The 24,886-nt window shown below is 36.8% G+C and overlaps 3 protein-coding genes across 3 annotated transcripts; 1 reads left to right on the top strand and 2 right to left on the bottom strand.

Annotated features, from left to right (window-relative positions):
• Window positions 1-242: 242 nt before the first annotated feature.
• On the bottom strand, window positions 243-5,080 carry LOC144451249 (cytochrome P450 2U1-like). Its single transcript, XM_078142050.1, has 3 exons — window positions 4,732-5,080; window positions 3,222-4,202; window positions 243-427 (listed from the first exon to the last, which is right to left on the bottom strand). The coding sequence occupies exons 1-3, from the start codon at window positions 5,078-5,080 to the stop codon at window positions 243-245; spliced, it is 1,515 nt and encodes a 504-aa protein (XP_077998176.1).
• A 7,268-nt stretch (window positions 5,081-12,348) lies between these two features.
• On the bottom strand, window positions 12,349-14,756 carry LOC144451248 (cytochrome P450 2U1-like). Its single transcript, XM_078142049.1, has 3 exons — window positions 14,442-14,756; window positions 12,888-13,869; window positions 12,349-12,533 (listed from the first exon to the last, which is right to left on the bottom strand). The coding sequence occupies exons 1-3, from the start codon at window positions 14,754-14,756 to the stop codon at window positions 12,349-12,351; spliced, it is 1,482 nt and encodes a 493-aa protein (XP_077998175.1).
• Window positions 14,757-17,829: 3,073 nt separating this feature from the next.
• LOC144451247 (cytochrome P450 2U1-like) lies at window positions 17,830-22,526 on the top strand. Its single transcript, XM_078142047.1, has 3 exons — window positions 17,830-18,178; window positions 19,929-20,906; window positions 22,342-22,526. The coding sequence occupies exons 1-3, from the start codon at window positions 17,830-17,832 to the stop codon at window positions 22,524-22,526; spliced, it is 1,512 nt and encodes a 503-aa protein (XP_077998173.1).
• Window positions 22,527-24,886: the final 2,360 nt, after the last annotated feature.

The following is a 24,886-nucleotide window of genomic DNA, read 5'->3' as shown; positions in this document are numbered from 1 at the left end:
ACACTCTTAATTAATTAATTTCAAAACTATTCATTTTTACCAGTTCAAATTAAAATCATGCATTGGAATTACTAGCTACAGCAATACTATGGTGTCATCCACACACACACACACACTTCCTAACTAAACAGCGAATAATTGGATTCGATTGGATAAATCAGTAAAGCACAAGTCTAGTCATAGTAACAAAATAAGATTGATATACTATGCTACTGACAATTACAAACACACATAGTGGTATTCTATGGTTTGTCACGGTTCTGGATAATCACGTTGAATGGTTGTGGCATATTAACGAGTCCAAGGGTTCCTTCCGTAGATGGGTTATCCCCTTCTGGTAGCTTAAACTCGAATCGTTGGAGTAATGACGTCAGAAATAAGAAGATCTCAACTTTAGCAAGTTGTATTCCTGCACACTCACGATTACCTGAGGATGACAAAAATAGGGCACATTGTTAAGCGCTTTGAGTACAGAGTGGAAAAGCGCTATATAAAAACGAATTTTAATATTGTTATAAATAGAATTAGAAACTGAATAATTTTTATTGTAGATACGATTTAACACACAAAGTGATGAAATGTTGTATCTTTATTTCAATTGAGTCATAGACATAGACCCAAGCAACACTTTTTCATGACTTTTTTAGCTCCGCTGTCAGCGAAAGCTGAAAGCGTAGCTTTAGGTATAGGTGGGTATTGAGGTATAGAGAGTAGAGGGAATCATAGGTGTCCGTCAAACTTTTATATTTTCATTATTTTCTCCGGAAGTGACAGTCAGTATTCTTAGGTATTTGGTGTGCATGTTCCCTGGGGGGAGGCTATTCAGATTTGTTCATGCCAAGTTGATCTGTGCCATTTTTTTATGATTTTTTTTCATAAAATGTCATTTTCATCAACTCCTTGAAAACCTCTTATTAGATTGCTTTGATATCTGGCGTGTTGATGCGCAGGGGGTAGCTTACTCAGATTTGTTAATTTCAAGTCAGCACATCCTCATTTTTATTTTTTATGATTTTTTTTTTGTAATTTGAAAAAAAAATGAATATGTTAATGAGCATAATGACCGACGCCATATTGGAAATCAGTCGACGAGACTTTAAGTACACTGCCACTTTTCAAAAGACACTATTGACGTCAAACAAGCAATGTAATATGTGCTAAAGTCATAATTCTACGCATTGGGCGCCCAAATGACAAGCGTTTGTTCGAAACAGGGTTGTAAACTTCAAATCCAATTCTGCACCCTTCTACATAATCAGCCAGTCCGCAACATCCTCATTTGCATACTCTATCCTGATTCGACCAGAAGCTGAAGGTGACCTCATTCGACCGAGCGATTTTCCACAGCAAGTATCTTGAGTATCAACACAGGACGTTCTTGGTACTCAGTAAAATCACACTTCAGACCCACTATAAAAGTGTGATGTTTTCAGATAACATGTAACTTGTGGTTAATTCTATATTGTCGTGCAATTTGGAATGACAGTGAACCAGAATTCAGACAACTTGCGTAAGGAAGGGCATGCCAGGCATGCGGTTGAAGTTATGGCCGACAGTTCACATGTAAAGTTAAACGACATGAACGTGTCTTGCCTTTCCAAAATGCAAATATTTGGCAAGTAAAAATAATTAAAATAATTACAACTTTAATTTGGCTTCAGACTTTGCATTATGTTTTGCGTATCTTTCCCCGTTTTACATGTAAATCCGAAAAGGTTCTCTCTCATCATGTCATCAGTGTCAGTGATCATACCGCGCGGGGTAGTCCTCGGGTGCACGAGTCTGTATTACTGACTTGACTCTAAACACCGGAGGGGAGGGACAATTGTCAGAATCGAGTCCCGAATTCCTCCGTATGCAAGCAGGACTACGCGCGGGGCTGCTTTGAGTACGAGCGAAGTGAGGCATGTTGAGGTATTTTGTTGAGAATTATAAATATTGCGAAATGTCAAGTACAAGGTTTAAATACAATGGAATGATGAAAAAAATGGCAGAGTCTGCTGACAGGCGCCGGTCACAAGAAACACTGTGAATTAAAATATCAGACGATGTGTGTATTAATAGCCGACAATCCACCCGTATGCACGAGGGACTAACCCGGAAGCAAGTCGTTGTCAGCCATACGTTACAGTGGTAACATCGTCCGAGAAATCGCTGCGTTCAGAGTGTCATTATTCACAGAATTGTTGTTTTCTAGTGAAAACCCGTCTTGAATTGTACAACTCTAACAAATGAAGACATGTCAAGTTATATTTTGAAAGTTATATCGCTAGTTTGAGACGATTTTCTCACGTACTATAGTACTATCGAGGCTTACTTGGAAGTAGTAGGACCTTACTCCAGTTCATCGGGAAGTTTAGCCAGTCCGATAATTCTTTCTGGTTTAGTTTACAACACTTTTGATCACGCAGATTTTGTTGTTGTGATGAAAAGAAATAAAAAAAAGATCATTTCAACCATTTCGTTGTGTTTTCTTTGTGAAAGGTAACCGAACATGAACAAGTGTTACCACTGTAACGTATGGCTGGGAATGACTCTCTTCCGGGTACTTGAGATTGTCGCCGTACGGAAACTAAGATGGCGATTAATACATTTCTTCCCTATATATATCTACCACAACTAGTACAAGTTGAATGTTGTTGACTTTGTAAATTTGTTAGAAAATTGAAATTCAAATTGCCTCAAAATTATTTTAGATCCCTAGTTTATTTCATTCATCATTAAAATTTTCCAGGGTTACAGCTGTAAGACACTGGAATTATTTATAGCCAACCTCAAAATCCTCTTTTTTTCTTTTTCTTGTGTGCATTTCCCAGTCATTTTTTTCTGAGATTTTGTGCAATTTTTCATAACAGTAGATTTTTGTTATAAAATGGTGACTATGGTATAAAAGTACAATACATTACCAACTTCTGTGTAAAATGTGTTTTATAGTGAGACATCATATGAAACCACTAACCACTTTATTGCATCGCTAAAACAAAACTGCATAGTGAAGAGCTGAAGACCTGAACCACTTCTACATGTCACCAAAATAAAAAAATAAATTAAAAAAAAAAACAGCGGAGCTATTCTGACCGATAGGTCGCTTGTTTTAAAGATCACTTCAATTTACTGGGCCACTGTGCAAAGCTGTACACGTTATGTTTGAACTTTGAATATGTCCAGCTTTACAAATGAACATACTCGCTAACATTAGAAAATCGTTACAACATGCTTACCGATAGCAAATGGTATGACATTATGCGCCTTCGCCTTCACAATACTACCATTTTCATCAAGGAAGCGTCCGGGATCATACACCTCAGGATTTTCCCACTTTGTTGCATCCATATGCACACCCCAAAGATTAAGCAGAACTGTTGTATTCTTTGGAATAGAGTAGCCGTGAAGTGTGACAGATTCTGAAGTCATGTGTGACACAGGTATCGGCACGATCGTTGCAATCCGCAGAATTTCGAGGGTAGTAGCTTCAATGAATGGAAGTTTATATTTATCAACATATCTCGGTGCCTTTTCCATACCAATTCCATTTTTGATGTCCCGAATGCACTTCTCCTGGATTTCTGGATACTTTGCTAGATAGAGAATTGTCCACAATAACACATTTGTAGATGTATCAGTTCCACCGATGAACAACGTATACAACGTGACACGCATATGATCCAAATCAGTGAGGCAAGAAAGGGTTGGGTCTTGTTTCAATCTCTTTTGAATCTCTTTGGCTTTCAAAAGATAGTAATCTATTATACACTCGCCATCGGTTTGGTTTTGGATAATCATTTTTCGTTCCTCTATTTTCTCATCAAAATAGTCACGAGCTTTATGCCAATTCTTGATAAGACTGCGTTTAACCGGTAAAGGGAAATTCCAGAGAATGGGGATGAATGTTAATAAGTTCGATGACAGTACATCTTTCAGCACGGCGTCGTTCAGTTTAAGCAGTTCTTTGAAGCTATCATCATCATCATCAAATCTACGGCCAAACAACATAGCACATGTTACATTTGAGATGGCATTCGAGAACAAGTGACAAAGATCAACAGGCGTGTTTAGGTGGTTATTGAGTGTACCACCGAGAAAATCACATTCATCGAGAATACGTTCTTCTGATATGGATTTTCCCATTCCAAATTCATGAAGACTTCTTATCATGAATTTACGGAGAACTTGCCAAGTAGGTGATGGTGCATCCACGATACCTACAAGAGAAGAACAAAAGGAGAGTTTACATTAATTATTTCACACAAGAATGCGTTATTGTGAAGATTTATACCCCAACATGCAACTCTAACTAATTTGCAATCTAACGTCGATATAAATGTTTTATTTTATCATACAAGGTGTAGCTCATTTACACTTTCAAGTGAGAACTGTCGACTCAAGGGAAATAAAGTGACGAATACGTTGAAAGCTGGTGGGTGGAAATACCGCTAAAGGGTTGGCATATAAAAACACCTCAGGGACATATATACATATGTAGGGTTAATAAAAGTCTAACTAAGCCAGGAATTCAACGACATAATTGGTGGCATTAGGTCATGTGTCTAATTATCATTTCCTTAAATTATCTCGGCAAATCAGATACAATTCTAATGACAAAATGGTGTATACTGTTATAGTAGACAGTGATGTGCCAGGTTAGGATGTGAAAAACATATACAGACATATAGAGTGGTACACACTGGAAGGGAAAAGACAAAGTTATCTTATTGTGGTTGTTATCCATACCTTTCTGTTTATATAGTTGTGCAAAAGTCGAATTCGTTGGTCTTTCTGAAAATTTGGAAGCCTGTTTGACAAGAGCATCTTTAATGGCCTCGTGACTGTTCAGCACCACCACCAATTCTGTCCCCAATCGAACACTCATCACGTCTCCATAAACATGGCCCCATTTCAGAAACGTCTTGTGCGGTTGTCTACCCACAGAAAACAAAGATCCAATTATCGGCAGGCCAATTGGACCAGGGGGTAGATTGCTTGGGCGACGAAAAATCCACACGAATGTGACAAATGTCACTAAGAAAACCAGAATGAACTGTATACTATTCAACAACGGAATGGATTCGACAGACGCCATGATTCCTTTGCACTAACGTACTCGTTCTGGCTTGATTTGTATATCCATCATTACTAAATGCACATGCGCATATAATCAATTCTACGAGGACATTCCAAAGGTCATTGTTTCTAATGACATAGTTGACAGTTCGGGCTGCTCTTAGCTGAACCTTGCCTTCAGGTTCATAACTTACCTTCAGTTGGCATCCGATATTGGTTCATTGAACTTATTCATGTCTGATTATTATGTGGTGGTCGAAAGTTACCTGGATATCAGGAATACAAACAATATCACTATATTTTTAAATGGAAAGTATGCTGTGTATACTTTAAGTCATTGTTAAACAAAACCAGATTTAGAGAACATTAATTTGGCCTGGACTGATCAGTGAGTTGAGTCTGATATTTAACATATTGAGTTGATAACAATTGTCTGTATTTGTGATAATTACGTGTTACTTGGGGATATGGTCATACGAGTTTATAAACTTCTTGATATTGGGAATCATGAGGTCGTCCAGATGAAAATTAACATAACAGTCATGAATGAGATCAATTTAAAAAAGAAATTGGTGTCTGATAATGCAGGAAACTGCTGAAGTTCGAATAAACCTGAAGATCAGAGTCAATCAAAATGTAAATGTCTCAAAAGGAAGTTTAAACCTGGCAATATGGTGGTTGACATTTGAATGTAGTCTCTATGTATTAATGTTTTTGAGTTATTGGTAAATGGTGATTGTTTACTGCAATTATGACTGCCACTGAGTGAAAACAGATATAAGCACAGAGAATAATGCATGTGGATATTTATTTAATTCTGCATTATCTATGCACATGATCTAAAAGACATTAGCCACATATGATTGCTATAAAGTGTGTGCAATATGTATTAAAGTAATAGCTTAATTTGATGTTCTACCTTGTAGGTCAAGGTAAAGGTCAATGCTCACTTATGCAAGAAAGCTTGCATGTGAATATATGGGGTTAGACACTTGAATAGAGTCTATGTATTAAAATCTCTGAGTTATACAAATATGGCTGTCATTCATTTAAAATACACGTGCTTGTGTATAGGTAATGTGTAAAAACTACAATGTGTTTGTGATAGGCAGGAATTGGCTTGAATTTGATAATTGACCCTGATGGTCAAGATTATGATCAAGCTAACGAGAGATAGCTTGCATCTGCTAATATGGGGGTAGACATGTGAATGGAGTCTCTATGTATTAATTTTGGAGTTATACAGTAAATACTGATTTTAACTATAAATGTGGCCGCCATTCAGTCAAAATTTCATATATATCAAAAAATAAATTGGTGTGAATATGTCGCATATGATCTGTTACCTTTGTGTCAGGTTTGAAAGTAATATGTTGCATGTCTGGGAAATGACGTGTATTACAGAGGATGGGCACATGCATATGCATGCACGAATGTATGGATGGAGCCCCATTGCCATATCACCTCCTTCACGGTGAATGACAATGGTATTTCATAGTTAAATATTACCCTAGTCTTGGGTCCATCACTTTTGCTGTTGCTTTTCTTTCAGCCTCTTTCTTGTTATTCCGGATTACACGTAATATACATCTGTGCATGCATATGCATGTGCCTAACACCTTTTTGAGTGTGGTGTTAGTCAGTCCGATTAATCTTTTCCAAATCCGCCCAACCACGGGGCTCATTTGGGATGAACATCCATTTTAAACAATGATTCATTCAGGTCTGGACACTAAAATGTGGCTAGGCACATTAGAAGGGCAGGTTGTTGTGAGGCAGAGTGTGGGGAACAGTGGATAGAGAGAGAGAGGAGTCACTCCAGTTGTGGCTAAAATCAGAATATTTTATTTCACAGGATAAGTAGTGTTAAAAGCTCAGAGTAAAGGAAGTGGGTTGTAACTCATACTGATACAAGGGATATATGATCGTGTTGATAGATATATACAAGATCTGTTTATGTAAGCGATGATATTACTGACATTTATGATATTTACGAGAATATTCTTGGTTGAAATGACCTCTGATGTCTCCGACACATGCGCATAGTTAAATAAAAGATATCACATACTTTAAAGATCAAGGATACCCTTGACTGACCTTTTATGGATAGAGGTACTCTTAGTTGACCTTTAACCCAAGTGATATACATTACCTTCAGTCGATTTTGTCATGTGTTTCTTCACTGCACCAGTACATGCCAGTGATTACAAGTACGATACGATGGCATCAAGTTGACCTTTATTCCTGTGTCAAGACAGAACCAGATTTAAACTGAATGACTTCCGTAAGGATTTCTGCAAGAAATTTAGCTCTATATCTGTTGCGGCATTGTTGACCATTGATTGTGATACCGAAAAGATGATTGTCGGTCAGAAGTGAAAGGAGTTTCGTTTCTTTTTCCAATAAAGATTTTCAAAGGTGTAAAACTTTTTCAGCTTCGGAATCCTGGAATGCATTGACAGCAGACACTCTCCGTAATGCATGACACAAACTCAAGTTGAACATCCCTGATGAAGCAGTTACAGAACCGATCGTAACAACTAGTGGTGAAACGGTATCAGATGACGTCGACAACGAAATCATGCTGGTGTGATTGACCAGATTGCTCCCACTGACAGACAGGAAATTTCAGACTGGCTTATACTACGAATTAAGCAGACCCCGGATACCAAACTTTTGATGATGAAGAGATATTACACGATGCTAAGATTGACACTGAAATTGATAGTGAAATTGAAGATAAAGAAAACGATGTCCCGTGTGAACCGGTATCATCGCATGGCGAAGCGGCAGCTATGCTATTTCTCGGTGTTTGTTATGGCTAGAGTCGCAGCCTGATTGTGAACCTACCCAGTTGTTTGCTCCGTAGTTTACACAGAAAAGCAGCAGACAGCCGTGCAATGAAACAGAAACCCCTTACTTCGTTTTTCTGAACTTTATTTTTTTCTCATCGCGTGGCTAAATTGCGGACACATCGTTTGTACACATTGATACAATTTGATTACATTTACATGTCAGTGAACACTATTTATAGATTTATATTATAAATGAAGAGAAAACTAATTTCATGCTAATAAGTACGCCTCAACGTCAAATAACTTTGCAAGGTAGTATCTCTGTCAATAACACACAAATAGAGCGAGTTTCCTCAACCAGTTATCTTGGTGTAAGTATTGATTCTTCACTTTCTTGGAATTGTCATATTAACAACATACTAAAAGTTGTAACCCCAAAGATCGGAATCATTTCAAAAATTAGACATTTTGTTCCCAAGTCAATACTAATTACCATTTACAACACATTCATTTTACCACACTTAACATATTGCATAGAAATCTGGGGCAACACTTACTTAACTATTCTGGATCCACTTTTCCGTCTTCAAAAGAAACTCGTTCGTCTTATAACTTTCTCTGACTTCCATGCTCACTCCGCACCACTATTCCGAAAACTTGACATTCTTAACATCTTTCAACTATGTGAATTCTACTCCTGTATATTTGCATTTGACCTGATGAATAACCACTACCCCCACGATATAGAGACATACTTCCAGTATCCCGTAACAACATATTCAACACGTCAAGCATATCAGGGTAATTTCCGCATACCACTAACCCGTTTAAGAATTACTCAACACAACTTCCAATACGCCATAACTAAGCACTGGACTCATTACCACCATCCCTCAAATGTATAAATTCAAGAAAATCATTCAAAGAGGAACTAAGAAATCACATCGTATCTAAGACCTAAGGGCTTGTTTGTTTTGTATGTAACTTAGTGTATATATTTCTTACAGAAAACTTGTTTTCAGATGTTTTTATTTTATTTTATTTTCTGTTTTGTAGTTTATATGTTGTGTGTCTGGGCCACTGGATTAAGACTAGTTCCACTGAACTATTTCAATGGCCCTCACCAGGGAGGGTGACCATGCAATACTAAATTATATTTTTTGTCATGTACACTTTCCCAGTCTAAGTTCTGTCATCCTTTTTTGGTGAAAAATAAAATGAATAACAATCTGTGAACCCAATGTAAGAGTATATAAACTATGAAACCAATGTTTATTTGTTTTCGTACACCTGTATGTAATTGTATTATCGTATTGTAGAGTTTGAGTTAGACTTATTGAATCAATTGTACTTCTTTGATTTCACTATTTAGCTAGGAAGCGTGTTGGGAGGAGTTGTGGGGGTGTTGAGACTGTAATGCTACTTTTTTGCAATTCCAATTTGTGCAGTGTGGTTAGATTCTAGATTTTACACCTAAAGACATTTTGATTGTGTAATTCACGAACTAAATATAAACATTGCATTGTCATAACTAAGCTGGTACATAATCGACACATGATCAAAATCTGTACCTCCTTTATTACTAATAACGTTAAGTAGACTTATTCAATCATTTATTCCTCGTTTTTGTCTATTTTCACAATTTCATTTTAAATGAAACTGGATATCCTTTGAACATATGGTAGTATAAAATAAAGGTAATATAAAGACCGAAATAATTACGTATATTAACCAGTGGCATACATGTACTGGTGCAGTGAAGCAACACAGGACAAAATCGACTCAAGGCAATGTATATCACAAGGTTAAAGGTCAACCAAGTGTACCCTCGATTTACAGAAGGTCAACTAAGAGTATCATTGATCTATAATCTATGCCATGACTTCCTGTTTTAAATTTTTGACTGCGCATCACTAGTACCACAGACATGTAAAAATGGCCTCTTTGTGGGTTAGTACGAGGAAACATGGTGTCTGTCTAATCCATTCGGCTGCTGACTAGTACACACTTTATTCTGGTCTTCGTGGCGACATTTTTTACGTTCGTGTGGATATTTCGTCATATCTACTCGCCTGTCCACGTTGGATCTTTGTTTATGTGAAACAGACAAGTCTCCATAGAAGACACGGATCCCTCAAATACTTTATTTCTGTGTGCCTAACATGAAATGTATAAAGAGATATTTTGGAATAATCATTCCTACACATCATAAACCTACACAATCCAGATTATTCCAGATAATAGGTCTCCAATACCTTTAGTGACCTGAGGGCTATTACAGTGTGTTCTGTCCGCCCATCCCTACTTCCACCAATATGTGCATCTGTCCATTCGTCCCACATTGCTGGATTAAAAATCAGCATGTATTACCACATGTAAGCAGTAGAGACCGAGATATACAAATCATAACTGTTAATATTGAAGTAACAGCTGATTTCATCTTTGGTGTCAGACTTATCTACGTTTATCAGTCTACTCCTTGAAAAGAAGAATTAATGAACCCTCAGTAATTATAAGGAGGCACTTTAGAAAAAGACTTAATATCAAGAGGTCATTTTACAAAACAATAAGATCAGTGACATTGTCATGTTGATGCCATGAATAACTCCGGAAAATCTATAGTTTCTCGAATAGTTTCTCGAATTTTCTACTAACATAACGAGAAGGTGTCCCCCCTCCCTCTATCCACATTTCTATATATACATGTGTCACGTGAAAGTCGACCATGTAGTGTTTGATGCATGGTAGTAAAGAATAACTAGTTGTGTATCGGGTTAGGGTTAAGATAGGGTTAGGATTATCTTCAATTGCCGTTACATTTTCTCTATGACCCATTAAATACACACATGCAATTTCCATTTCTTAAGAGTATTTCCTGCAACAACGTACATATACATTTTCTATAACTTTGAAAGATTCCAGATTAACATTGATGCTGAAGTTGAAGTTGGTAACATTTCAATCATTCAACCAACAAATGAGCAGCTCTTTACGAGTCACAGATCGAGCAATGTAGACAGGCTAACGGCTACAGGAAAAGGCTACAAGTGTATATTACATTTAAATATAAATAAAAGTATTAAAATAGAAAAGTGAAAATTTATTGACCGACGCTCGCGCGAACGTGCACACGTACGTACAGACAGACACACACACACACAGTACACACACACACACACACACACACACACACACACACCTATATATGTTGTGTACTGGAATATCAGGGTCGTCAAACTTTTTCATACAAATAGTATTTGATAAGCCTTCTACTTTACTCATGTTAAATCAGTCTAATAATATGAATATTTATTTCGCATTTATATACATATACGAACAAATAAAGCAAGACAAAACGTATAATAATGATTACATGGATCCGTGTATGGAATAAAAAAAATACAACCGAAAACGTGTCAAGAATAAACATATCTTAGGAAATGGAAAAGTTTTCTGTTAATCTAAATGCCTTATAAAATATATGCAAGTTGTCTTAGATGATGAGGATTTTTACTTGCCATTAATTGATAAAAATTGTCTAGCGACGGTTGAGACCAAATAGTGCATGGGGATATTGCTGAGGAGTATACAAATCACAAATAAACAGAAAATGATACTCGTATGAAACTGCTTAATGACAAATGTGAGATTATTTGAAAATGTTTATTATATTCTATATACGCTTTATTTTGAACGCTAAGTTCTAGATCTGGAATAGGTACTTGATTTACAGAGAGGTCAGAGGTCAAAGATCTCTTCAGACTAGGTATATTACGCGAATTCTGTTTTCCAAAAAGTCAAGTCAAAAACTTAGATCACTCAGTCCCTGCTGGTTACACGTGATGCTATATTGTTAATACAACAAGGTTTTGTAGGTTATCCCATGTTAATAACATGAGACGATCCTTTGATATAATTTAGTACTAAATATCAGAACTCTATATGTACATAACGTTATCAAAAAAGTACAAATGTTAATAGTGTGTCAACCAGAAATCAGCAGAATGATTTACTTTTTAACAGCCAATTTCAAAAACTGTTCATGAAATCCAAAGGTTTTCCGTTTAAAAAACCAGTATTGCAAACTAAAACAAACTATATTAAATAGGGTTACCACCCCGCCAACATATTCCCAATAAACAGCATGTAATATAACTTCCTTGTATAGATCAAATAAGTATATTTCAATGAGCATGTCCTTGGGATACAATGTCTCCAATACATCTTTGCATCGAAAACCCTACTACAACAACAACAACAACAACAACAACAACAACAACAACAACAACAACAACAACAAAATAAAATGGTTATATATTGATATATGTATACATATCAACACTGAGTTCAAAGTTGTGCATTCTTACATTGGGTTGGGTGAAGAACCCTTTTAACATAGTCTTGTGGTAGTCTATTTTTAAAGCACCTCTTCGATAGTTGTTTTAATATTCCATGCTTAGATCTGACAATTATACACCCACATAGTTGTATCTTATGATTTTCCACGTGTCTGGATAATTACATTGAATGGCTGTGGCATATGAACGATTCCAAGGGTTCCTTCCATAGATGGGTTATCTCCTTCAGGTAGCTTGAACTCGAATCGTTGGAGTAATGACGTCAGAAATAAAAAGATCTCAACGTTAGCAAGTTGCATCCCTACACACTCACGAGGACCTGATGATGATAACAGGTGGTGAAACGGAATTAGGAACGCTACTTGAGCTATTCAAATACACTAACTTGAATGATTCAGCAACGAATGCTATGTTTTTAAAAGTTTTAAATTTCAGTACAATAAAGTCATTTTGGATAAATTGGAAAACAAAAAGCGTACGTTTCGATCCGCCTACTACGGACCTTTATCACGCAAAGTCTACTTAGCAATGATTCCTTTCATTGTTGAAATCTGCTTTGTTTAAAGCCTCACTGTATTCATAATACTGTCTAGAAATGAAATAAAAAAAAAAAATTTAAATCATTAAAAGCATAAGTAATTCTACCATTAGAAATATATTAGAACATACTTACCAATCGAAAATGGCATTATTCTGTTCCTCTTAATCTTCACAATGTTGCCACTTTCGTCAAGAAAGCGTTCAGGATCAAATATCTCTGGATTTTCCCATTCCATTTTATCCATATGTACGGCCCAAAGATTAGCAAAGATCATTGTATTCTTTGGGATAGAGTAGCCATGAAGTGTGACAGATTCTGATGTCATGTGTGGAGCCCCTAAAGGCACTATCGATGCAACACGCTGTATTTCCAATGTAGTTGCTTCAATGAATGGAAGTTTTGATTTATCAGCATAGGTTGGTGTCTTATCCATACCGATTCCATTCTCAATGTCCTTCATGCACTTCGCCTGAATGTCTGGATACTTAGACAGATAGAGAATAGACCATAGTAACGCATTTGATGATGTGTCAGTTCCGGCAATGAACAATTGGAACAACGTGTGACGTAGATGGTCAGGATCACTTAAGCAAGAAAGGGATGGATCTAGAGTCTTTCTCTCCTCATACTCTTTGGCTTTCAAAAGATAATAATCTATCATACACTTTCCATCGGTTTGGTTATGGATAATGTTTTTTCGTTCCTTTATTTTCAGGTCAAAGTAGTCACAACCCTTTTGCCGATTCTTGATGAGACTGCGCTTAATTGGTAGAGGGAAATGCCAGAGAATGGGGATGAATGTTAATAATGCTGAAGAAAGTATATCATTCAGCAGGGTTCTGTTTAGTTCAAGCAGTACTTTGAAGTTTTCGTCGTCATAATCAAATCTATGACCAAACAACATTGCACACAGTACGTTCGATATTGCATTCGTGAACAAGTGGCGAAGATCAATCGATTTGTTTAGGTGGTTATTTAGTCGTTTGCCAAGAAAGTTGAACTCATCAAGAATACGCTCTTCTAGTAAGGCTTTTCCCATTCCAAACTCGTGAAGACTTCTTATCGTGTTTTTTTCGGAGAGCTTGCCAAATAGGTGATGGTGCAGAATCGAGACCTACAAGGGATAAAGTATGGATGTGTTCCATGAAATCTTGACATGAAAATTGTCAATCTTGCACTTAGTGTTTAAGGAAATAGTGTGAAGTTTCAATGACTGTTTGATAAAATACTAAAGGAATGACTTTTACCAACATAGAGGGAAATGTTGAGTTTAACTTGATTTTGCCTATCTATATAAGAGGGTTTATAATCTACGAAGTCGAAAGGAAAGACCAGTCAGACCTTGCATCTAGTTAATTTCCAATAAAAAGAAATATTCATTAGATATATGTCAGATTGGGAGACAAATATAAGTCAAAGCCAGACATCTTAGGTATATTTATTGCATTAGGTACCATTTGACTACCTACACAGCTCTGGTACTACTCTGGTGATTAGGTGATATATGTTAGCCCTACTCTATATTTAGACTGACAGGAATGTGTTAAAGACAAGATTTCCAAATCGCAGCTGGTTTTTTAGAGGCAAAATATTTATACACCTAAAGTGGAAAGGAACATTGATCATGTAGTGTTTGTTGTATATACCTTTTTGCTTAAATAATAAAGAAGGCGTCGAATTCTTTGCTTTGGAAGAGAACGCGGCAGCCTGTTTAACAAAAGCATCTTTAATGGCCTCATGACTATTCAGCACCACGACCAATTCTGTGCCCAGTCGAACACTCATCACGTCTCCATACACCTGACTCCATTCCAGAAACGTCTTGTATGGTTTTCTGCCAAGAGTAAACAAAGATCCAATGATAGGCAGGCCAATTGGACCAGGGGGTAGATTTCTTGGACGACGAAATATCCACACGAATATTAGCGTAGAAAATGTTACCGAAAAGACCAGAATAAACTGTGTACTATTCAACAACAGCATTGGTTCGACAGACGCCATGTTTGACTTCTCAGTAACCCCAAAGAATTGTGTCACTTACCACCAATCCATCATATAAGCTATAAGTTAAGACATGCGCATAAGCACACACATCACAATACCTGTTACAATGAAACCATCCAAAGTACATGGTGACTGTCTTTGGTACATGTTAGGTCAGCTATAGTCAGCTATGTTTGACATTTCACTAAGCCATAACGATTGTGTCACTAGTTGAATATAATTACATTAAGACATTATATTATACAAGCCGCCATACATACATACATACATACATAAATACATACATACATACATACATACATACATACATACATACATACATACATACATACATTACATTACATACATACATACATACATACATACATACATACATACATACATACGTCATACATACATACATACATACATACATACATACATACATACATACATACATACATACATACATACCTGCCAGCCTGCCTGCCTGCACGCACGCACGCACGCAGGCAGGCAGGCAGGCAGGCAGACCGACCGACCGACAGACAGACAGACAGACAGACAGACAGACAGACAGACAGGCAGGCGTACATGCACACACACACATACATACATACATATACATACATATACATACATACATACATACATACATACATACATACATACATACACATACATACATACATACATACATACATACATACATACATACATACACATACATACACATACATACATACATACATACATACATACATACATACATACATACATACATACATACATACAATGCCTGTTACAATGAGACCATCTAAAATACTTGGTAACTATCTCAAACGGAAATAAAACCTGGTTATTGATATAATTATCTTCATTTTGTAGATGTTAAGAGTTAATTACTATATATTCGTCTCTATTCCACTATCACCTACAAAATGGAACCTCACTTAATACTCTTTGTACAATGGGAGAGGTATTTGTTTGCACATGAAAAAATACAAGTTGGGGAAAAAGGTTTAATTTGTCTGTATTTGTAAGATTGTGTACTTTTCTTCATTACCTGATTGTGACATATCACTACTTCTATTTTTAGACATTGACCTAGACATTTAAATTTTGAACCTATACTAACAGAAGCAGGACACCATCCAAGGTCACCTTGAGGACATGCACCAATTACAGACAAACATGGCGTCTATCGACTCACTCTTGCAGTTGAATAGTGTGCAACTCTTTGTGACATTCATACTGACATTAGTCATTTTGGTTTTATTTTTTGTATTTATACATACATACATACATACATACATACATACATACATACATACATACATGCATGCATGCATGCATGCATGCATGCATACATATATACATACATACATACATACCATACATACATACATACATACATACATACATACATACATACAGTTCTACAACCGATATATTTCGGAGACTGGGCTCCTCTCCATTGGTGGTTCTCCAGTTTTGTGAAAGAAATCTGTTACAGTTTAAATACTAAAGGCAGCAGCTATTGTAATGCAAATAGTGCTCTTGTCCTGCAATGTGGTATAAATATTAAGTTCAGCCCGCTGTTGAGTACTGGCGACTACTGGTTGCTATGTTACTATTTTCTACTGATACCTTTGATAAGTCCATCTAGATTTTTTATCCCCATTCATTGATTCACGTTTTTGACGGTAGGTTTAATCTAGTGTGTACAAGTTTTTGAATTCGCTACCTATCATCAACTACGTGAACTGTGGATTCATGATGGGCGAATGGTTAGAGTGGCCGGCTTGGAATCTGCAGGTTGCAGATTCGAGCCCCATCGCCGTTTTTTTTTCTGAGTGGCTAAAGTCCTTGGGCAAGATTTGGACCACGACTGTGCCTTAGTCAACCCAGCTGTATAATTGGGGACCTGATAGGAGAGAGGTTGCAATGTGAATGCTTACTTTAATATTATATATATATATATATATATATATATATATATATATATATATATATATATATATATATATATATATATATATATATATATATATATATATATATATATATATATATATATATATATATATATATGTCACTGTGTCTGCAAAGCTCTAATACTACTTTGATGACTAGGTGGTATGTATTATCCTTTCGCTACATTTCAGGCGAACATGAGCATGTTGAAGCTTTGATTTAATTTGATTTGGAGGATAATATACAAACGTACTTCAAAAAACATTTATTTCAAATGTCGATGGGAATTACGGAGGTAGTATTTGGCAAAATAAATATACATTTTAAATGTAAAGGACTTTGTTCATGTAGTGTTGGTTATAATGATGCAGTAGTTCAAATTTTTGGTTTCGAAGAGAATGTGGCAGCCTGTTTGACAAGAGCATCATTAATGACCTCACGACTGTTCAGCACCACTACCAATGTTGTGCCCAACTGAACACTCATGACGTCTCCATAAATCTGACCCCATTTCAGAGACGTCTTGTATGGTTTTTGCCAAGAGAAAACAAAGATCCAATGATAGGCAGACCACTTGGACCAGGTAGTACATTACTTGGAAAACTCCACATGAATGTAAAAAATGTCGATAAAAAGACCAGAATAAACTGTATACTATTCAACAACAACCTTGACATACACCATGTTTGACTTCTCACTAACCCACAAGCACTGTGTTTCCAGTTGAATCAATCGAGGACAAAGACGTTAATATATGTTATTTTACTAGCCCGTCAATACGACACGCACGTACGCACATGCAAATTGAAATACACTGCCTGCTGAAATGAGATCATCCAACGTACTTGTTGACCATCTCAAATCATTTTTTGTTTGAGAAATGATACCTGGCTATTGATTGAATTCATATTTACATTTCATAGATGTTAACAGATAATTACTGTCTATTCATTATTAAGAGGCGTCTTATCCATTCTCACCTTTCAAATAGGTATGGACAATGACATCTCACCAGCTGATTTGGTTAAACCTTAGTCCCCTTGTACCAATGACTTTGGCATTTAAATTTTGAACTTATCCTAACAAAAGCAGGTGACCATGAGGACGTGCAAACATGGCGTCTGTCGACTCAGTATTGCAAGTGGATAGCGTGCTACTGTTTGTGATTTTGATACTGACATTTGTCACTTTGGTGTTATTTTGTCGCCGTCCAACCAACTTACCCCCTGGTCCGTATGGTTTGCCAATTGTTGGTGCTTTGTTTGCCCTTGACAGAAAGCCATACAAGACATTTACGAAATGGGGCAAGGTTCATGGAGAAGTGATCAGTGTCCGGCTAGGGACAGAATTGGTCGTGGTGTTAAATAGCCGTGAGGCCATGAAAGATGCTCTTGTCAAACAGTCTGCGAAGTTTTCATCACGACCTTCAAATTCAACTACTGCACTACTACTTAATCACAAAGGTAATCATATTCATTCCAGGATTTATGCATAATAATCCATAAAGTAAATTTCAAAACCATTACTTGATACAATATACAAGAAAACAATAACGAAATGTTGTTTACCTTTCGTAAGGGAAAGCTAGAATAGGGTGATATCTGTTTATGTGGGAGTCTATCTGTTTTTGTTGTCGTTTTCTCACTCAATTCAAATGAAATTTGCTCTGAAATTATGTTGACTAATAGAGAGGTTAACATTGGGGATCGGAACGTAATACCACATATGTTAACGCTGGTCGGATAGCTATTGGACAACGGGTCTGTGAAGAAATTGTCAAGAGTGTATGTATAGCGATCGTGGTGTAGGACGAATATGAACATGCAAGTCTGAAGTTTACAGATGTCAAGAATATAAAATTGCTTAAAGAGAGTAGCATGGGCATGATAATCAGAGGATATTATGAGACGAACAATTTTCTTTCGTAGACGGAAAAGTGGGTCGAGAGCAGTTGGATGAGTGATTCTCCAGATTTCAACACAATAACTAAGGTGGGGGGGGAGAATTAGACTATTATAGAGAATGAGGACAGATTTAGGAACATAGTGACGAATGCGTGAAATTATGCCAACATTTGGACTGATTGTGTTCCTCACTTTTTCAATGTGACTTCCAAGTAAGGGAGGGGTCGATTGCTACGCCTAGGTAAGTGGCTGACAGCACTCCCCCTCTACGGGTGTATTGCCAATACAAAGACGTCCTTCCAAGTGGGTGGATTTTTTGGGCGTTTTTATGACGCCTTTGTGCTTTTTCTCGATATTAATTGTAAGCTTGTTCGCATTGCACCAGAACTTTGTCAAGTGGTTTACTTAGAAGGGAAAGGTTAATATTTGTGGATGTCATGTATTTGAAAAGATTAGTATGGTCATCAAATAGTCGAAAGTTGAAAGCATCAGTAGATTTGTTAATATCGTTAATATAGATCAAGAAAAGAATATGTCTAAAGATATAGCCTTGGGGCACGCCACAGTTTATCTGTCTTGGGTTCGAAGTGGAACTGTCGATATCCACAACCTATTGACGCTTTTCCAGATAGCTTTGGAATCAACAGAGAGGTACACCTCTGATTCCATAGTAAGAAAGCTTTTTGAGTAGAATTTAGTGGTCAATTGTGTCAAAAGCCTTAAGTTTGTAAGGTCAATAAAGATACTAAACGAAGGGTATGTTCCTGTGACAATGTGACAATTGAGGATGAATTTCACTTTCTGCTTGTATGTCCTTTGTACATAACGAGCTTAGAAAAAATATATTCCCCAATTCTACCACTACCAATCAAATATTGATAAATTTGTACAGTTATTGAACACAAATAAGACAGAAATTACCCGTAATGTCAGTAAATTTTTCCATTTACAGTGTATACGGCTACAAAAATACGTGATGACACCCTGTTCACAGTTTGCGATATTAAGAGTAATATAAGCTATTGTCCCTAACTATGTTTTTGTATTTTAAAAAAAAGTTCCAATTGCTGCTTCAAAGCTACTATTGTCACATTAATGTACATGACATTTGAAATGCGTAATGCAAGAATTCAGTTCTGCAACATATATTTTAATTCCAAACGTCATTGTTAATGTTAGTCAGTTGTTATGTCTTGATACTAAATATTCCTTCTGTACAGCAATTACAATTAATAATGATAACAACGCAGAGACTAGATCCCACATATAACATTCTTTCAAAATAAGCTTTGTCATTCTCTTCTTTTAGGTATCTCCGATTCACCATCACCAGTTTGGCAAGCCATCCGCAAATATTCGCTAAGAGGTCTTCATGAGCATGGAATGGGGAAATCTGTATCTGAAGAACTCATTCTCGACGGATGTGAATTTCTCATCCAAAGACTATCAGAGAACCTCAACAAACCGACTGATATTCGACATGTGTGTGTGAATGCTGTTTCTACAGTCATCTGTACTATGGTATTTGGCCGTAGGTTTGAGAACGATGGCAGAGACTTCAAACGATTGCTCGAATTAAATAACGCTCTGATTAACGATCTCCTTGCTTCAAACCTTCTTACCTTCATCCCCATACTCTGGTATTTTCCTTTGCCGATTAAACACCGAATAGCTGACAAATGGAACAAAATCCGAGACTATATTGATACTATTATGGAAACACATGATAAGAGGGTACAACAGAAAAGTGATGGCGAGTGTATTGCAGATTATTTCCTTTTGAAATCGAAGGAATACAAAGAAACGACATCCCATCAAGACCTATCGCTTTCCTTTCTCGAAGACCCTGACCAGATTGCTATTATCTGCTGGGGGTTGTTAGCTGCTGGAACAGATACAACATCACATACGTTGCTATGGTCCATCCTCTACCTTACGTTGTATCCAGACATTCAGGCAAAATGCATTGAGGACATTGAAAACGGCATCGGTTTTGAAAGGCCACCAACCTTCGCTGACAGATCAAAACTTCCTTATATCGAAGCAACAACCCTTGAAGTCCAAAGAATTGCATCATTAGTTCCAATGGGTGTCCCGCACATGACGTCAGAATCGGTCATTCTGCGAGGCTACTCGATTCCCGCCAATACTATGGTTATGACCAATATTTGGGGTGTCCATATGAATGAAACGGAATTTGACAATCCCGAATTATTCAACCCAGGGCGATTCCTTGATGAAAGCAGAAACGTTGTGAACAGGGGTCTGATCGTTCCCTTTTCTCTCGGTAACTACATTTTAACACATTCCATGTCATTCGAAATTTATCCACATCATTAAAGCGGGTTTGAACTGTTTTGTCAGATTCTACATATCTTGTAAACATACATACATACATACATACATACATACATACATACATACATACATACATACATACATACATACATATGCAGGCAGGCACGCAGTCAGGAAGACATACATACATACATACATACATACATACATACATACATACATACATACATACATACATACATACATACATACATAGACAGACAGACAGACAGACAGACAGACATATGCAGCCAGGCAGTCAGGAAGACATACATACATACATACATACATACATACATACATACATACATACATACATACATACATACATACATACATACAGACTGACAGACAAAGACAGACAGACAGACAGACAGACACACAGACAGACACACAGACAGACACACACACACATACAGAAAGACAGACAGACAGACAGACAGACAGACAGACAGACAGACAGACAGGCAGGCAGGCAGGCAGGCATACATACATACATACATACATACATACATACATACATACATACATACATACATGCATACATATGCAGACAGACAGGCAGATAGATAGACACACAGACAGACAGACAGACAAACAAACAAACAGACAGACAGACAGACAGACAGACAGACAGGCAGGCAGGCAGGCATACATACATACATACATACATACATACATACATACAGACAGACAGACAGACAGACAGACAGACAGACAGACAGACAGACAGACAGACAGACAGACATACATACATACATACATACATACATACATACATACATACATACATACAGACAGACAGACATATGCAGGCAGGCAGTCAGGAAGACATACAGACATGCATACATATGCAGGCAGACAGACAGACAGACAGACAGACAGACAGACAGACAGACCGACCGACCGACCGACCGACCGACCGACCGACCGACCGACCGACCGACCGACCGACAGACAGACAGACAGACAGACAGACAGACAGACAGACAGACAGACAGACAGACAGACAGACAGACAGACAGACAGACAGACAGACAGACACGCACACACGCACGCAGGCAGGCAGGCAGGCATATGTACGTACGTACGTACGTACAAACATACATACATACATACATACATACATACATACATACATACATACATACATATATTATGTTATTATTTGTGACATGCCTTCATATCATTCAGTCTGGTCTTCAAATTCTGTCCGATGCTTCTTTCCTCCATGTTTAGTGCAATTGCTCAAAATAGGTTTTGTTCATGAAGTGTTGTTGAAGTAATATGAACAAAATTAATTTAAGAAATATCGGAAATCCAAATTTAGTTTTTTACATTTCGTCTTTTTATAATAATCACATTTGTATATCTACTGTCTATAGGTGCCCGTGATTGCCCTGGTTCATCTCTTGCAAAGGTGGAACTTTTCCTCTTCTTGACCAAACTGCTTCAACGATTCGAGTTTACACTTCCTGAAGGTGACATTCCGTTAACAGAGGGAACTCTAGGGATCGTCAATATGCCACCACCATTCAGAGTCAATGTTCGTGAACACAATAAACAATAGAAAGAAGGAACGTATGTTATACTCCTTTCTGATTCTACCCCATTGTTTCAACTGTGCTCTCAATTTCATTTAGGGGACACTATTTCAGTTAACAGGACACTTTTTAAGCAAACAAAGAAAGTGTTTGTGTACTGTTAATCCATGGAAGGAACTGTCCTCTAACACTTCAAACTCTTGAAAGAAACTATCCTCAGCTCGTTAATCATTTCTATAACACTTTACAAAATGATAAGTGCAGAATTAGGCACAGCACATGTTGGTTGCATTATAACAGTTAACAAGTTGTGGACAGTGTACCTCTCGTTCTGTACCTATCTATCCAAAGACATGCTCTATAACCACTTCACTACAAAGTGACTTGTGCAGAAAGCAGGTTTCCATATAGAATTTGATCATTGACATGAAAATGCGTAGGCGCACCAGGATTATTAACAGAGATATGTTTGGGTATAAACGGAAATACTGTTGGAATTTTAACTGTAACTTTGTTACAGTACCAGTCTTTATCATATTAATGGATTTCACACTGAACTGTTGGGGATTATTTGACCGAGATATGTGGGATGGGATTTCTATGGTGAATTTTGTAATTAATATGATAATGGTAAGATAAAATGGTTGACTCTCTGGTGGAAAAATTAAAGACTCGTCGAATTCGAAGTATAAGATCATACGTTCATTAAGGACAAGTCCTCGGCCATCAAATGAAAACAATCAGACACTTTTGGGTAAAGCGCCATTATTTTGTCCGTGGCGCAGCTTTACCCAATAGTTACCGATTATTTTCCGGTATTTATACAGGTCATTGGCCTCTGACTTGACCTATAACTATTAGATATTATTTACTGTTACATAAATTGCTCTACTCACTATAAATGGCATTGTATTAGTGATTGGGAATATATAATACTGTTCCTCCTGCAGCAGATATCTGTCATTAAAGATGTCACGAACCAATATTTGAATATTTACTATTTCGGCAATTTCGTCCCCTTGCCTAAAATATATTAAACTCACTTCTATAACTGAGCTATCACACACATAGTTGTAACCCTGGCTTTTATCTGTTGACGGACAAGAAAACTTGGCATTGGCATACTGTGATCATTTGAGTGTAGCAATAAGATAAGGTAGAATTTCGCGGACCATCTGCTTTTAATTAAGTTAATTATCTCTGAATGACTTCATCGTTTACTTACATCTAATCAGCTAGAAGATATCATGGCATCATTGTTTAATAATAGAAATCTAAACACTTTCTTAAAGTAAGAGTTTGGAATATAAAGGTCAGAGTAAAATTGCTCCAGGACTGTTGTTATGTTCGCTGCCCGTACGTCCATAAAGGAGAAGCAAAAAATATGGGGAGGAGCTGAGGATCAAGACAGATTGATAGCGCAGTGCTAACACTTTCAATTACTGAATTGCGAGTTATAACCTTTGTAAATAATTTGATCTACCAGACTGATGGACATATTTAGTCACTGACCGCCAAATTTCTTTGTACAGCCAATATGGCCGCCATACCTAATGACTGATCAAATTCCCATATGGTTAATTGACTTTGAAGTATCCAGTATGTTAATGGTATATACTAAGTTAGTATTACCTGTTAGCTTAAACATAATGGCTAGTAATTGTATAGTATAATTTCTACCCTCATTTTCTTATCGATACTTTCATTATCATAAAAAATTTAACATATTGAACACAATGTTGATTAGTGTGCTCACATTTTGTTACTTTTTTCATAATATTAGACTTAAATGTTGTTAGAGTTCCTTGAGGGATGAAAACGAACCACGCTTATGCATTAGCTAAGCATTAATGTGTTGCATTAAAACACGAATATTGGGCCAGGCATGACTTCGATATGCCTTGATATTCAATGCTAGCATTTTCCTGTTTGTGATCTGCCGTACTTGATAGTTTATCTTACGTAAGGGAATATTATACATTAATTTTTGGGATAAAAAGTCTGCATTCAAATTTGAGTGTACACCAATGATATTTATCCTGACGTGATGTGTGCTTATGAAATGTTAAATATCAGACTGCGGTTTCTTAACATACAAAAATTCAGTAACATTGTATTAATCAACTGTACCGGAGTAGATATTGTATAATAACTGTTTCTGTTTGACTAAATTAGAATGTAAGCTAGCTGTGAGCCAGATATTGTATTGATATTGTTTATGTGATGAAACGAAAGCCAGGTTTGCTTATGCCCACCTTTGAGTAGTAATTACAAAGTACATGTGTGATGAGTTTTCCATTGTTCATTTTTTTCAAGAATTCAATAATATCGATAAATGTGAATGACAGGTATATTTGTGTACATATTATTAAGATCGACCGATCGT

This window comes from Glandiceps talaboti, chromosome 21 (assembly GCF_964340395.1).
Source record: "Glandiceps talaboti chromosome 21, keGlaTala1.1, whole genome shotgun sequence".
Classification (NCBI taxonomy): Eukaryota; Metazoa; Hemichordata; class Enteropneusta; family Spengelidae; genus Glandiceps; species Glandiceps talaboti.
This window is presented reverse-complemented; position numbering and strand designations above follow the sequence as displayed.

Excerpts from the sequence above, each read along its gene's own strand:
- LOC144451249 (XM_078142050.1), bottom strand. The coding sequence starts at position 5,080 with ATGGCGTCTGTCGAATCCATTCCGTTGTTGAATAGTATACAGTTCATT. Across the intron at positions 4,203-4,731 it reads ACAACTATATAAACAGAAAG|GTATCGTGGATGCACCATCA; the intron begins GTATGGATAACA and ends CTTCTCTTGTAG. Across the intron at positions 428-3,221 it reads TGTCATACCATTTGCTATCG|GTAATCGTGAGTGTGCAGGA; the intron begins GTAAGCATGTTG and ends TGTCATCCTCAG.
- LOC144451247 (XM_078142047.1), top strand. The coding sequence starts at position 17,830 with ATGGCGTCTGTCGACTCAGTATTGCAAGTGGATAGCGTGCTACTGTTT. Across the intron at positions 18,179-19,928 it reads ACTACTACTTAATCACAAAG|GTATCTCCGATTCACCATCA; the intron begins GTAATCATATTC and ends CTCTTCTTTTAG. Across the intron at positions 20,907-22,341 it reads GATCGTTCCCTTTTCTCTCG|GTGCCCGTGATTGCCCTGGT; the intron begins GTAACTACATTT and ends TACTGTCTATAG.
- LOC144451248 (XM_078142049.1), bottom strand. The coding sequence starts at position 14,756 with ATGGCGTCTGTCGAACCAATGCTGTTGTTGAATAGTACACAGTTTATT. Across the intron at positions 13,870-14,441 it reads CTGCCGCGTTCTCTTCCAAA|GTCTCGATTCTGCACCATCA; the intron begins GCAAAGAATTCG and ends TATCCCTTGTAG. Across the intron at positions 12,534-12,887 it reads AATAATGCCATTTTCGATTG|GTCCTCGTGAGTGTGTAGGG; the intron begins GTAAGTATGTTC and ends TATCATCATCAG.